A 16,368-nucleotide genomic window follows, 5' to 3' on the forward strand; every position below is an offset into this window, starting at 1 on the left:
GTTTAAGCTTTTTTTTGCATGTAATTTTTTTCAGTACTGGGGCTAAACTCAGAACATTAGAAAAGCAAGGCACATGCTCTCCCACTGAACCACATCCCCAGACCCAATATGAACTTTTTTATGTTACTTGTTTTGGGGCCACAACTGCCAATGGTCAAGGGTTACTCCTGGCTCTGCACTCAGGAATCACTCCTGGGGTGCTCAGTGAACCATATGGAATGTTGGGAATAGAATCCAGCTCAGCCACGTGCAAGGCAAGAGCTAACCCACTGTACTATTGCTCTGGCCCTAAATATGAACATTTTTTAGAAGAAAAACACACAAGAGGCTTGATGACTGACTGAGAAGAGTGGACTGTGCATGTGACAGCAATTTTTCTGGCCTGAGCAGACTGAGACCCACAGAACCTGTTTTGTAAAGAACATGGGCCAAGACTTACATTTCTGCTATGGCCAAGAGACACAATATCCTCTTGCTGGGCTCCCAGGTACGCAATAGCCAATAAATATGCTTTAGGGCAAGACATAGTTCTCATTAAATATGCCAGTGTATGTCCTAGCTAGTGGCAGATGAGAGGCAGCCCCTTCATCCCTCTCCAGTGCAAATTTCTCCAGTGTTTATTATCCAACACACCATTCTTCCAGCCTACAGCTCATTCATTGACTCAGAACAACCTCATTTCTGCTTCCTGTTTACCCAAAGACAGACAGAAGGAGAGTGAGAGACCCAGAAGAGTCCTCAGTCAGGAAGTAAGGATGGCTGATGCTGGGAAAGGGAAGGCCCACCGTGAAGTCCTGCTTGTGAATTTGTACTGTAATGTCTGTTTTATCCTGAAATACAATAAAAATCTATATGTACCTATAAGGAGAAGCAATGTCTTTTGGGGTTTGGGGATTGAAGAGAGATGGGTCATACCCTGCAGTGCTCAGAAATCAGTTCTGGTGGTGCTTGGAGGACCATGTGGGGTGCCAGAGATGGAATCAGGGTTGGTTGTGTGCAAGGCAAACATCTTCAACTTTGGACTATCTCTCCAGTTCTCTATTGATGTCCACTTAAACACATGGAGGGACCATATAGTAGAGCAGGTTGGGTATTTGCCTCGCATGTGACAGACCTGGGTTTGATTCCTGGAACTCCATATGGTCCTCTCAGCCAGCCAGGAGTAATTCCTAAGTGTGATTCAAGTGTAATTGCTATGTACCACCAGGTGTGGCTCAAAGATAAACAAATACACAAAACAAAACAAAAAAGAAAGGTCCAGATGACGAAGAGTGCTTAAGGGTCTGGAGCTCATGCACGTCAGACATAACCCTCCCAAAAAAAGTTCTCAGCAGAAATAATTTTTTGACCAGGGTTCCTAGAAAAAAAATCATCCAAAATAGATAACCGATTTACATGCAGAACATAAAACAAAAACATTTTTTTAATATATGAGAAAAACTCCAGGATTTAAGGCTAAGCAAAAACATTTTCAATCTTGATACCACACAAGCAAAATCTATAAAAGGAAAAAGAAAAAACTGAACATCATCAAAATTTTAAACTGGCCCCAGTCAACAACTGCGAGTCATCATCAGCATAAGATCTTCCTGTTTTCCCTCAAATAAAGGGGCCATGCCTGAAACTGGGAAACTGGTTTTGTTTTTACTAAATAATCTCTATTCCTCTCTCTTTCTAAAGCAATAAACTTCTATGTGGATAACCCATCTTCCGCCAATAAGATGGCCTACTGCCATCTTATTTTTGTTGTTGTTGTTGTTTTGTTTTTTGTTTTTGGGTCACACCTGGCAGTGCTCAGGGGTTATTCCTGGCTCTATGCTCAGAAATTGCTCCTGGCAGGCTCGGGGGACTATATGGGATGCAGGGATTTGAACCACTGACCTTCTGCGTGCAAAGCTGAACCTTTCTTCCCCCTTCCCTTTGTTGTGTCAATGGGGTCTCACACACACTCTCACAATGCTTGCAGGGAAATACACACTTCTATCATATAGCACATTTGGCATGGAGGGTGATGTGGGGATGAAACTGTAGCTACAGGGCTTTCAGGCAAGCTCTCTACCATAGAGCTATCCCCAGCACCTCTAAATGCTTGTATTTCTGGATCACATCCAGAGTATGGCTCAAGGGTCACTCTGAGGGGGGAGGGGGGGACCATGATGGTGCCAGAGAAACAAAAACTGAGACTCCTGAAGCAAAGCATATGCTCCAGTCCCCAAAGTTATCTTTAAGGCCATGGATACAGTTTTGAACAGAAGCCATGGTCCCATGTGGCTCTCTCTGAAAAATGACTCCTTCAGATTGAGGTGTTCTATAAGTTACACACCAGCTTTGGAAAACATTATGAAAGAAATGTAAAATAATCTCTTTAGTGGTTTTTGAAAGACTGAATAAATGCTGAAATGATATTTTGGCTCCACTAAGCTAAACATCAGGCTTCTCCCCCTGGCTCTCCCTAAATGCCTATTTCAAGGGGCAGCAGGCTAGTCCCAGAGAGAAGGTGCAAAAGGTTATTGTGCACGCAGGAATTCTGGGTTCTATCCCTGGAACGACATGATCCCGTAGCACCAGCTGAGTAACCGCCTAATACTACACTGGGAGTAACCTCTGAACACGTTGAACAAATCAAAATGAAACCAAATCAAGCAAACCAGACATTAAGATTAGTGTCATTAATAAATCCAAGGGAGGACAAATCCAGATGATTTCACTTATCATTCATCTCTGGCACACAGAGAAACAAAAGATAAGACGATTCAAACCATGACAAAAAAAAAGGGGGGGGGGTGGCGCAGTGATAGGGCATTTGCCTTGCGCCTGGCTAACCTAGGATGGAACCTAGGTTTGATCCCCAGGCGTCCCATATGGTTCCCCAAGCCAGGAGTGATTTCTGAGCACATAGCCAGGAGTAACCCCTGAGTGTCACTCAAACAAACAAACAAACAAACAAAAAACCACCAAAAAGCAAAACAAAACAAGGATTACTAGTGCAGCAGGGAGAGAGGATAGGAGGAAGAGGCAGATAAGAATATAAGAAGTAACACAAGGACATAGACATAGGATAGTTGTGTATGGTATCACTTCAGGAGTGATAAAGGTGCATGACTTTGGGGGCTAGAGTGATAGCACATTAATTAGAAAATTTGCCTTGCAGGGGCTGGAGAGATAGCATGGAGGTAAAGCATTTGCCTTGCATGTGGGAGGATGGTGGTTCGAATCCTGGCATTCCATATGGTCCCCCAAGCCTGCCAGGAGCGATTTCTGAGCATAGAGCCAGGAGTTAACACCTGTGTGCTGCTGGGTGGGATCCCCCCCCCAAAAAAGAAAATTTGCCTTGCATGTGGCTCACCCGAGTTCAGTCCCCAGCATCCATATGGTCCTCCAAACCTGCTAGGTTTCTCTGGCAGAGCCAGGAGTAACTTCCTGAACTTCGAGTGTGGCCCCAAAACAAAACAAAGGTATGTCAAAGCCATAAATATTGACACTGTGACACCTATGTTATCGAAACATCAATAAAAATTAAAATTAGACATAGTACAGTGTAGATAAAGGTCTTTTGAATTAGTCTTCATATGTATCTCAGTTGATTTCCTTTGGTTTTGTTTTCCCCATTGCCTTTTCATTGGCTTTGTTTTGATCTCAATAAAGGCTAATCAGGAGGCCTTGAGCTGGGAGCTGCCATCTAGTCTTTTAGTTTTGTTTTGTTTTTAGGCCAAACCCGCTGACACTCAGGGGTTACTCCTGGCTAAGCACTCAGAAATCGCTCCTGGCTGGGGGAACCATATGGGATGCCGGGGGACCAAACCTCGTCTATCCTAGGTCAGCTCATGCAAGGCAAATGCCCTACTGCTTGAGCTACCTCTCCAGCCCCACCATCTAGTCTTGTGGTTCCCCATGGTGGAGTGACTGGCTGTGGGTAACAGCTTGCAGTGTGAGTTTCTGGCCGGTAAACCTTCATATCTGTGTGGATTATTTACTGTGGGGAATTGCTACCAGACCAGGCTTCTCCTATCCTACTCAGAATAGGTATCATGGATTACCTTCTCCCCTCTGGGGACTGTGGAACGCAGTCTACAGTACTGAAAATAAGGTACTTGCCTTACATGTGGTTGACTTGAATCCTAGTACCCAATCTGGCCCCTTGAGCAATGCCAGGGGTGATCTCTAAGCACAGAGCCAAGAGTAAGCCTGAGAACACAAACAGGAGTGAACCCTGAGCACACAGCACGAGTAAGCCCTGAGCACGCAACCAGGCATAAACCCCAAGCACTGCTTCGTATAAACCCAAAAAATAAACACAAAAGCAATCAGAATTAGAGATGGAGAGATTAGTTTGATAGGCTAAGAGCCTGCTTTGCAGTCAGGAGGCCTAGGGTCTGTCCCTGGCACTGCATGGTTCCTAGAACACAGTCAGGTTTGGCCCCAAAGCCCCAAAAGAGATATAAATTAAGTAATTGATTAATTAATTAATTAATTAAAAATATAACTAGGGGGGCCCGGAGAGATAGCACATCGGTGTTTGCCTTGCAAGCAGCCGATCCAGGACCAAAGGTGGTTGGTTCAAATCCCGGTGTCCCATATGGTCCCCCATGCCTGCCAGGAGCTATTTCTGAGCAGACAGCCAGGAGTAACCCCTGAGCACCGCCGGGTGTGGCCCAAAAACCAAAAATATATATATATTACATAATTAGGGACTAGAAAGATAGTACAGCAGGTAGGGCGTTTGCCTTACACAGATCGAACCCAGGTTTGATCCCCAGCATCTCAGATGGTTCCCAGAGCCCTATCAGGAGTGATTCCTGAGTGTAGTAGAGGCAGGAGTAACTCCTGAACATTGCCAGGTGTGCCTCCCTTCCAAATATCTAATGAATGCTATTTTATCTTATAACTTTCAAAATATCTTTAGGAACCAAACAGAATTAGTGTGTGGCTGTCATATTTTTAGTGTATAGCCATTATTCTTTTAGTCTTTCAGTTACCAGGAGCTGGGGTTGTGGTAGGAAGGAGGCAGAAGTGGGAGTCCATGTGAGTTGTATCACTTTCTGTTTTGTAGGTACCAGGGATGAAGTCATGGCCCACACTGAGCTCTCCCCCAATTTCTCCCCCACCACATACCTGTGTGCACAAATCACAGGGAAGGGGTACAGTCCTTCAGGATACCCTCCTACTGATTTTCAGTTTACTTCTGGGGGAGAGTTGGTGGTGCTCCCAGTGAACCCAAATTGATTCTTTTTTCATTCTTGGAAGCTATGTGAGCTCTTAGTGTGATTAATATGCCCAGTATGCACCTTAATTCTCTTAGCAAGAATCTTGCCCCTGACTTGTTTCTTTATAACGGGGCCAATAGTGTACCAGAGAGCACTGCAGACTCTTCCAGCTTTGCCATGGCAACATGGGTGGAACATTCATTCCCTTCTGAACAGCACCCATGCCTTGAACTTGCAAGTTATCGTCCTGTCCTGTGAGTTAGACTGCCAGTGGCCAAAGGGCCCACAGACCAGTGGGGATCTATCTCTTCTTTCTCCCTCTGCAGGGTCTTTCTGGTGACTTACTGAAAGACCCTCCTGGCCAACAGGTTGAACAACTATTTTTAAGAGTGATGAGGGGCCAGAGAGATGGCATGGAGGTAAAGTGTTTGCCTTTCATGCAGAAGATCGGTAGTTCTAACCCCAGCATCCCATATGGTTCCTCGAGCGTGCCAGGAGTGATTTCTGAGTGTAGAGCCAGAAGTAACCCCTGAGTGCTGCGGGGGTGAGCCAAAAACCAAAAAAAAAAGAGTGATGAACAAGAAGCTGGGAAAATGGTTGAAAGGATAGGATACATGCTTTGCATGCTGAGTCTTGAGTTTGATTCCTATGTATGCTCCTTGTAGTACCCCCCAGGAACAACTGGGAGGCAAGTAGCACCCTGAACACTCCCGGGTTATGGCCCCAAAACAAACAAAAAGAATGATGGACAAATTCCATATCTTGGAGTGCAGAATATGAGATGTTTAATAATCTACTAACATCCATCAAGGGGCACACTTAAGATGGGGTGCATTTCATGTATGCAATTATGCAAACAGAAAGTCCTGCCATCCTTCTACATAGCAGCTGTACCCTACAAAGGGCACAAACTACAAAGAGTTCCTGAGTGCTAGAAAATGCAATAAAGATCTGGAATGAGGCCCTCCAGACAGAGGGACGCTTCATTTCCACAGGGCTTTGGGCCTCTGCAAAGGAAGTTTGCCAAGATGCAGAGCACTCCTGGTTGGAGGGATATGGTACACACTGCAGGGATCTCCTTGGGTCAGAGCTTATGTTCCCCTCCCCATAAAAGAAAACACAGGAGGGCGCTGATCAATACAGCAGAATGGATGGGGATTTCTAAACTGTAGGTCTGAGCTTGTCTTATGGAAAAGCAAAACCTTTCAGGTTCTCTGTTTGCAGGGAGAATTGGAGAAAAGCAGAGAGTTAAGAGGTGTTCCAGAGAGTTCAAACACAAGGTCAAACTGCATTTAGGAGGCTGGGGAACTCTTGGGAGGCCCAGATTTGATCCCTGGTGCTCAGCACTCCCTTGTGTGTCCCCCATTCTTGAAGGAAAAAAAAAGCTTCAGGGGGTCAGAGTGATAGCACAATAGTAGGACAATTTGCTGGCATGCAGATGAACCCCGGATATAAAACTGGGTTCAATCCCCAGCATCTCATATGGTCCCCTGAGCCTGCCAGGAGCAATTGCTGAGCACAGAACCAGAAGTAACTCCTGCGCACTGTCAGGTGTGGCCTACCCCAAAAAAAGGCTTCAGTATGAAGAAGTCACACTTCAAATACCACTCTACTGGGTTCAGAAATTGGCTCAAAAAGCCCAGCTTCCCGAGGGCTTAACATGTCTAAGGACATATAAACTTTGGATGCCCATGCAGCTGGTATAACAGAAGAATCAAGGTCATGAGAGGAGAAGGCTTGCCTGATGACATATGGAATGAAAAGTGGTTGAGTGTAACCCCCTTTCCTTGTGTGAGCACTAGGTTCTCAGACTGATTGGTAAGCTCCCACCAATTTGGTTTCCATCTGAAGAGAGGTGCCTGACAGAGTTGTCACTCCCTGTCATTTATCAGGTTGCTCCCCATGAAAGGCCCTCTCAAAACAGGAAACAACACACTGCAATTGGGTTGTTTCAACCTACAATACTCCAAACTGAGAAATCAGTTCTTTAAGTCAATGATTGGCATAAACATAACCTGTCAATTTTCCTGAGCAGCCACTGTCAGGTTCAAGGAATACCACCCTCCATCCCACTCCTGCCCCGTTTGTCTTCTCTCACCAGTAAACTATAGCTCTAGGGGTCACCTACAGGAATGTGCAAAGCCATTGTTATACAAGCTCTGTTTGGACAGGAGCTGGGCACTGCAGGAAGTGAAGACCTCCTTTGTACCAAGCTGCGGATTAAGCATTTTCTGGGTGACCTCATTTAATCCTCATAACCACATAGTTTACTTCTTAGAAAAATCAAGTTCAAATTTCATCCCTGAGGAAACAGTTAGAAAATGGACATTGTGTGTTAAATGACACCCTGCTTTTACCCAGAACATACCGGTAGGCTTTCCCCCAATTTCCTCTTCTTTTCACCTTTGATAAGTAAAGTCAACTTGGATCTCACTCTTCCCTCTCCAGCCTGGTTGGATTTGTACTGGGATAGTAAAGTCTGGCTTGTTGTGCAAAGAGGCCATGAGGCAAAAAGCCACTGACTCCATGATTCTCTCCTGATTGGCTTGGTTTATTAATTCTTCATGGCTACTTGAAGTTGGAAATACGGCACATGGGGTGAATTCACAATTGTGAGTTCCCACCATCCCTATCTCTCTGGCACTGTGGATAAGAGAATAAATCATAGAGGGGAGGAATGAAGATGTGTCAAAGGACTGGAACAGAAGTTCTATGTGCAGGAGCTCCAGGTCTGAGCCCCCACCACATATATATTGTTTGTGAGTCACATCTGGCTGTGCCAAGGAGCTACTTAGCTTTGTGCTTGGAGGGGATGTAACTGGCTCACAAATAGCAAAAACAGAAGGAAAAAAAAAAGGAGGACCAGAGATAACCAGAGATAACCTTAACCAGGGGTTAAGGTGCTTACTTTGCAAGAAGTTGACTCTGGTTCAGTCCTTGGCACTGTATATGGTAGGAGTCACTCCTGAGCACAGAGTCAGGAATAGATCTGAGCACCACTAGATAGTGCCCAAAAAGAAAAAGGAAGTTGGGGAGATCAAGAGGCTTTGCACTCAGAGTTCTTAAGAGTCAGAGTATAAACACCCCTCCATACAAGTCTGGACTTCATCCTTCAAACTACCACTTTAAAGAGACTCAGGCTCAAACCCCACTTCCTTAAACAGTTTTGTCAGTCCCTTTCCTACCAATCAGATTCTACCCTGGTCTGATTGACAATCTTATTGGCAAAGCATTTTTTTTTTTTTTGGCAAAGCATTTTTAAGCCTTGATTTAATAGGTTTAAGGTCTATCAATCATAGTCAGGGAACTCTGCAAGAAAATAAGTTTATTCATGTTTCTTCCTTCTTTTTTTGTTTGTTTGTTTTGGGGCCATACCTGGTGAGGCTTAGGGATTACTCCTGGCTTTGCACTTAGGTACTACTCCTAGCAGTGCTTGGGGGACCACATGGGGTGCAGTGGATCGATCTTGAGTCAGCACATACAAGGCAAACATGCTACTTGCTGTACTATCATTCCAGTCCCTCACTCATCTTTCTCAACCACAGCAAACCCTCCACACTTAGGTCTAGATTGCATAACTAGAGGAAAGGGTAATAACTCATTAGATGACTACAAAGTCCAAGTGTGCATTTTGACTTCTATTGTTACATGTGTTTATATATGTGTGCATGTGCCCGAGGTAAAAAAAAAATTCTGCTTGAGAATATTATTACCCAATTATTCAACTTTTCAGAATTATGGGAAAAGTCCATTTGGGGGGCTCATAATACACTCCTGGATATACACACTTTGTCTTCCTTATGTAGGAAAGCATTTTCAGCTTCTGATGCTAGTGTGACTACTCAGACATCCCCTTGGAAGGTGGCTCATAATGCCCATTTATCCCCCTGCTCTGACCATCAGTCTAAAGTTCTTGTGTTCATCCTCTAAAGATCAAACTCGGTTCTGAGAAGCTTAAATCACATTTCTGCCTGCTCCTTATTTTGCAGTGCTAGAGGAATGAAGCCCAGTGCTATGCTTCCTGCCACCTTTCCTGGCTCTCCAGATGTAGCTGCATGGAAGGCAGCCCCAGGAGCTGCAATCGGTTCAAGCTCCGGAAATCAGGTGGGATTCTTTTTCCAAGATTTCCTGAAGGCTTGGACCAGCCCACCTGCCTTCCCTGGGTGAAAGAGTTGGGACTTGAGGAGATACTTGAAGGGGAAACAATACTCAGAATCTTTTTCCCCCACTGTGAAAAAAACCTGCAAGCAATGACTTGTATGGAGAGGGGAGTGACTAGCAGGACCAGGAGTTGGACCAGGGTCTGAAAAGAGACAACCACCTTGGCGGCTGTCCAGGAAAGAGAAGCAAATATTAAAAAAAGATCTTTGCAGGGAGGCTCTCTTCAACTTTCAAATCAGTTGGAGGCCCTATCAGGCAATGTAGGAAGGTTCTCAGGGGCCAGTCCTGATCCCAGGAGCCAGATCTGGGACAGAGCAGCAAGTGAAGCAGCAAGAGGCAAGCTCAGCGAACTAGCCACTAAGAACAGTGGTCAAGGTTCTCCTGCAGCAGGCACAGATGGAAGCCACAACTGTGATTTAAGATAATCTGGCTTCAAAGTTCTAGCTTGCTCCAACCATCAGATACATAAAAGGCTAGACTATGTCAGAATCACAAAGAGTCAGATGTTCAGAAGCTTCCCATGCATCACCTTCTGGAACACTGAGAAGTGAACCCCTTAACAATCCCTACCTGAAATTCCAGATGCTACAACAGGTAGGGTATTTGCCTTGCATGCAGCCAACCTGGAAGGGATCTGGGTTCGATCCCCAGCATCCCATATGGTCCCCTAAGCCCTCCAGGAGCAATTTCTTTTTTTTCTTTTTTGTTTTGGTTTTTGGGTCACACCCGGCAGCACTCAGGGGTTACTCCTGCCTCTGCACTCAGAAATCCCTCCTGGCAGGCTCTAGGGAACCATATAGGATGCTAGGATTAGAACCACTGACTGGGTTGGCTGTGTGCAAGGCAACACCCTACAGCTGTGTTATCTCTCTGGCCCCAAGCAGGAGCAATTTCTGAGCGCAGAGCCAGGAGTAATGTCTGAATGCTGCCAGAAGTGGCCCCAAAATAAAACAAAACAAAACAAAACAAAAAACTAAAAAAAAAAAAAAAGAAAGTCAGGTGCTAGAGTCACAGTGTCTGCCACAGACTGATCTCTGATCTCTTCCAGGAATGTTGGTCTATTGAATGTCTGAATCAAAACTTTCTCAAAGGCATTGTGGGAAAGAATCTGTCTCAGTAACCATAGCCAGCTGGTGGGCAGCATTCAAACACCAGTAGGAGGAGATTGATGGGACGACAAGGGCTCCAGCTCCGAACATCTTATCTTGATTGGATATGACACAGAATTTCTGAGGCCTGGGCTTCTGCCCTCAGATGTAGCAGGCCTCCAGCCAACAGTTAAGAGTTATTGTTAACACACAAAAGGGTCCAAGGTCAGGAGAAGACAATGAGCTGACTTGTTTTGAAATGGGTATATTTTGGAGGTAACTCTAAGGGAGCTCCCCTAGAGGGATGGGAGGAGTTTCTGAAAAATCCATCAGAACCCTAGTGAAGCTGCAAGCTTCCTGGCTGGCTTTCAGAAGCCTGCCAGTTCCAAAAGCCTGTGAACTTGAACTTCAGGCCAAAAAACGAATTTACTTCTCCCTCCAACTTCCTCAATTAAAAAAAGAAAAAAAAAAAAAAAGAAAGAAACAAAGAAACAAAGAAACAAAGAAAACAAAAACAGGGGTTGGAGCCAGAGTTCATACAGTGGACAGGGCGTTTGAGATGGCCAATCCAGATTTGATACCTGCCATTCCTGGAGTTGTCAGGAGTGATCCTTGAGCACAGCCAGGAGTAAGCCCCGAGTTTGTGATCACCACAAACAACTAAAAGACCAAAGTGAGTTTTCTCAAAGAAGAAGAAACCAGAGTAGACTTCTCCCTTTTCCATGCCCAAAGCTTAACCTTCCACCCCCAATCTGGTGCCCAACTTCCTCCAGACTCTTCCAGACTTAGTCCCTAGTCCAGGTAGAGAGGGTCAGGCAGTTGTGGACACCCACATCTTTTGGGCTGGAGGCTAAATAGCACATCGGTGGGAGGTTAAATTGCCCGCCCATGGGGGTTGAGGAGATAGCATGGAGGTAAGGCGTTTGCCTTTCATGCAGAAAGTCAGTGGTTCGAATCCCAGCATCCCTTATGATCCCCTGAGCCTGTCAGGAGCGATTTCTGAGCATAGAGCCAGGATTAACTCCTGAGCGCTGCTGGGTGTGACCCAGCCCAAAAAAAATTGTCCGCCCATCTTTACCACTCAGGGGAAGCGGATCCGGGACTGGGATTCGGGATTTGGGGCTGCTTTGTGGCTGCAAAGATAGTGTCAGCACCATCCCACTGGCTGGGGGCAGAAACCAGAGCCAGAGCAGAGGGAGGACAAGAGTATTAGCACCTGCCCAGAGGCTGTTGGAGCACTCCCCAAGTTTCTCTCTGAGCGAGGGGTACAGCTCCTAAGCAGTAACCTGGGCTTCAAGCCCAGGCTTTGCGCCGGCCCTTCCCCCTCGGGCCAGGCTGTCAAAGACCCACACTTGGGGCTCCTAAGAAAGAAAGATCCAAGGCCTGGCACGACGGTCCGGTCCGGTCTGAGCCAACCCCAAACTACGCCGCATCTGTTGCAGAAGTGCTCGGGTTACCATCTACTGCACACGCACCCGGGCCCCCCCAACCCAGGGGCGTCAGGGCCAGGACCCCCCCCCTCCCAGAGGCTCTGCAGGTCATGTCCTAACTCCCACCAAACCACCCACCCAATCCCTGGGGACAGGGCCCGCTGCTCTGTCCCGGACCTCCTACCTTAGCAGCCGGACGCCCTGCCACCTGGTTGCCTGCCAACCCCGCGAGAGGACGGCCCGGGTCCGCAGCACCCCGGAGCCCCCAGTGCACAGCCTGGCGAGTCTCAGCATCCCCGTGCACACGGCCATGGCTCCGGGTACCGGTGTCCTCACCCGCGCAAGTAAACTTTTAAAGCGAGCCGAGGCGGGGCGAGCGTGGAGCGGGCGCGGGGCGGAGTGGGGTGCCTCTGCCTATGGGGTGTGGAGGCCTCGCGCCGGCGGGGCGGGGCGTGGAGCCAGCGACCCGGGGCTCTGGTCCCCTCCCCCGCTCCAAGATCTGCCCGGGTTTCCTTCCGGCTCCAAGATCCGGGCAGCGGCCGCACTTGGGTCCCCTGCCTGCGGCCACCAGGGGCAGGGGAGAGAGACCGTGGACTTGTGCATGGGGGATGGGGGACATCGAGGCACCGCGTCCACGAGTCCAGATGGACTTGGCCTGTGGGTCACACGAGGGGCGCGCCCCCACGCCACCCAAACCCGGATTTCCAGCGCCCCATGAGTTGTGCCAGCTGGAGCAAAGGGCCCTCGGGGTTTGCAATGCAGGGTCGCTGGGACAAAGGGTGCCACCGGTGTGAGTCCTCTTCCTGCAGGCAGGAACTGGGTATACCCTGCTCTCCCGCACGCTGCTGTCTTGCATCTCGAAGCCACCGAACTTCTGGCAGCTTCTATTGCCAGCCCAATAGCTCTTTCCAGCTCTGTGAGCACAGAGTTTGGGAAAGTCGCTGATCTTGGCGCGCTCCGTTCTTTCTAAGGGTCCACTGAGGTCCCAGGGATGATGGGGTAAGAGAGTGAGTCCAGCTGAGCTGCAGGACAGATGGAAGATGCTCAGGGCCTCGCTCTGGTGCTGTCTGGACCACATAAGCATAGTCTTGACTTTCGCCCCAGAGGGCAAGAGGAGGTCGGTGGGGAAAAGGTCCTGGCCTGGAACTCTGCTGCCTAGAGTCCATCAGCCCTGAGCATGGATGTTGTAAGCTGGGTGGCAGGAAGGGCGGCCAGGGTGGGGGCTGGCCTTACTAGACCTTTGTCCTTCTCGTGCACTTTGGATCCCATGAAGTCTTGAGGAGATAGGTGTACTAGATTCTTTTTTCTTTGTAGAATTCCAAGTGCCTCGCTCTTTCAGAACTCTTGTTTTCAAAGCAAGCACCTTACTATCAGTTGCTTTCTGAGCCATACCAGATGGTGCGCAGACTTTATTTCTGGCTCTGCACTCAGAAATCACTCCTGGCAGGACCATATAGGATGCCCAAGATCGAACCTGTTTGCAAGGCTAACACTCAACCAGCTGTGCTATCGCTGAGCCTGGCAGCACTATATTTTGAGGCGTGGGTTTGATACCACACCCAGAAAAATGCACTATTTTTCTATTCCGGGCTTTGTGCTCAGGAGAGAACCCTGGCTTGAGCTCAGAGCACTTTACTCAGTGCCTGAAACCAAACCAAGAACTATCTGTACTATTTTTCCAGCCCCATAGCCCCACACTTTTCCTGACTGTAGTACTCACACATCTTTTTCGTTGGGGTCCTCCCATTGCACCCTTTTTATGCAGTACACACACTCCTAAGTGTGGTAAAGCTAGAAATCACTGATGGAGAAGGTGGTCACAGGCAACTGGGCAACGAGGCTCAAACTGAAGTGCTGCTAGGATCAGGCTGAGCGCATGTGGAACACCCAGGTTTCAAACTCTTGACCGAAGGCTCTGAAGGCAAGAACTCTCAGTCATGATGCTATTCTTCCAGTGTCCTTTTGCAGTGCTTCTTGAGGGTTCTGAGAAAGACCTCAGAGTCTCCTCTGAGACCTTGACTCTTAGGAAGGGTTTCAACACCAGATTGTGCCTGGAAGGCTAACAGAAGAACAGAGATATGAGGATGAGGCAATGGAACCACTTTCAGAAAAGTGGAGCAGTAGAGAAGATCCTAAATTCAGATTTCCAAGTCAGAGCAGCCAGCCCTGAGGCAGGCCCTGCTGCTTGAGGCCTGTGTGATCTGGGAAGTAGCAGAAGAGCAGATGCTGCTTCCATGTTCCCTGTCTCTCTGGGATCAGTGCTGAAGGAATAGACATATATTCCCCCTTGAACTTGACTTCAGATACTTTGCTTCCGGGGCTGGAGCGATAGCATAGTGGTAGGGCATTTGCCTTGCACACAGCAGACAGACCTGGGTTCCAATTCCCGGCATCCCATATGGTCCCCCAAGTCTGCCAGGAGCAGTTTCTGAGTGCAGAGCCAGGAATAATCCCTGAGTGCCACCATGTTTCGCCAAACAAAACAAAACAAAAACAAACAAACAAAAATGGCCACATTTTTCCACTGGATGCTTTCCACCTCTTCCTGGGCACAATGAACATAGAATCTCAGCCTCCTGTTTTCAGGACAAGACAAGCATCTTACCAGGAATCAGCATGCTTGATAATGGCTTATTAAGGGGTCCTCAAACTTTTTAAACAGGGGGCCAGTTCACTGTCCCTCAGACCACTGGAGGGTCTGACTATAGTAAAAACAAAACTTATGAACAAATTCTTTTTTTTTTTTTTTTTTGGTTTTTTGGGCCACACCCGTTTGACGCTCAGGGGTTACTCCTGGCTATGTGCTCAGAAATCGCCCCTGGCTTGGGGGGACCATATGGGACGCCGGGGGATCGAACCGCGGTCCTTCCTTGGCTAGCGCTTGCAAGGCAGACACCTTACCTCCAGCGCCACCTACCCGGCCCCATGAACAAATTCTTATGCACACTGCTATATCTTATTTTGCAATGAAGAAACAAAACAGATTCAAATACAAATGTGGCCCACAGGCCATAGTTTGAGGACCACTCTAGAAAGTAAAATAAAATAGAGCTTACCTAAGATCAGCCTGGGCCATGATGAACACAGGTCATGGTTCTAACCATACTTTATGGTCTTAAGCAAGTCACAGGCCCTCTCCAGCTTGAGTTTCCACTTTTAGAGTATTTCTTTTTTGTACAAACGTCACACCCACTTGTTCTTGTGGAACTCCTGGCCCTGACTCAGGATTGTTCCAGGCAGTGCTTGGGAAACCAGGCATTAATGATCAAACATATACCTCCTTGCTTTCTCTTCAAGTTCATGTTCTCCCTTGAATATGTATCTTGCTTGCTTGTCTCTATATTTCTTTGCTTGCTTTTTCAAGAGAGAAGCCCAGGTTCTCTCTTGAGCATCTTCCCCCTCTTTATCTCCTCTCACATCTTTATAAGCAATTTATAGTCAATAAAAATCACCTTGCTTCATACCCACACACAAAGACAAAACATACCAAAAAACCGGGATGTCCTGCCTGTCAAGTATAAACTCTTATCCTTTGGAACCATCTCCCTGGCCCCTTTAAGCATTATCCAGCCTTTTGGATGAGGCCTGAGATCAGGGGCACAGAATTGGTTCTGGACAGATTTTAGTAATCATTCTTTCCTTTCTCCATTGCCTCCTTCCTTTTGCGTTCACACTCCGTGATTTTGCTTTGTATAATATTGCAGACATTTCCAGGAGGAAGAGTCACTTTCCTCTGCAGAGATTTGAGGTCCTTACAATTCCAGGGGCTTGGGGGAAAGAAAGGTGAAGAGGTCTGAGAAAGGAGTGTTGGGAGTTGGGTGGGGTGCTGGGGAAGCACCTTCCATGTCCTCCAACATTTCTCCCTGGCCAAGTGTGACCCCAAATCCCCCTCTCTTCAAAATTGAAATTGTTCTTATGGAACAATAAGAAATTGGTCCCTCTTTCCCTGTGGACTTGAGCAAATGCTGTGAGCTCTCTCTAGTAGTAAGATGAGTATGACTTCTTGGGGAAGACCTTTACCTAGTGGTGCTCAGGGCTTACTCCTAACAATGCTCAGAGGACCGTATGGGATGCCAAGAATAGCCACAGACAAGGCAAACATCTTATCTGCTATACTTCAGCCCAAGTATGTGGATTTTTGCCTCAATATGTAAATCAATTTATCTCTGTCTTTGTGTGGTAATTTATGCCTGTTATCTCAAGGGGCTTGGGGCAGGGAGATTTCAGAGTTTGAGAGAGCAACGAGAAAGGGAAATTTTGATTTTCAAGATACCTTACATATTTGAGAACTCTGGAAGGTTGAGACCAGATAAGCATCTGAAAGAGAAGCCTTTATGTTCAGATCTGTTTGAACTAGTTAACAATTAAGACAAGCTGCAATGTTGCTGGAGTAATTTAGCAATTTTAGAGGCCTAAGTGACACTTCGCTAAAAGAGTTCTACCCACCTGTCAATGTCTTTTGCAACATTCCCCCTTCTCTTTACC

At 47.1% G+C, this 16,368-nt stretch overlaps 1 protein-coding gene across 1 annotated transcript in view; it reads right to left on the reverse strand.

The window, feature by feature from the left end:
- Positions 1 to 12,308, reverse strand: part of ACSF2 (acyl-CoA synthetase family member 2) — a 54,295-nt gene extending 41,987 nt beyond the window's left edge. Inside the window, 1 exon segment of the mRNA XM_049772883.1 lies at positions 12,068 to 12,308. Coding sequence (XP_049628840.1) covers positions 12,068 to 12,195 — 128 coding nt within the window. The 5' untranslated portion in view covers positions 12,196 to 12,308.
- Between the last annotated feature and the right edge of the window lie 4,060 nt (positions 12,309 to 16,368).

Source organism: Suncus etruscus, chromosome 1 (assembly GCF_024139225.1).
Source record: "Suncus etruscus isolate mSunEtr1 chromosome 1, mSunEtr1.pri.cur, whole genome shotgun sequence".
Classification (NCBI taxonomy): Eukaryota; Metazoa; Chordata; class Mammalia; order Eulipotyphla; family Soricidae; genus Suncus; species Suncus etruscus.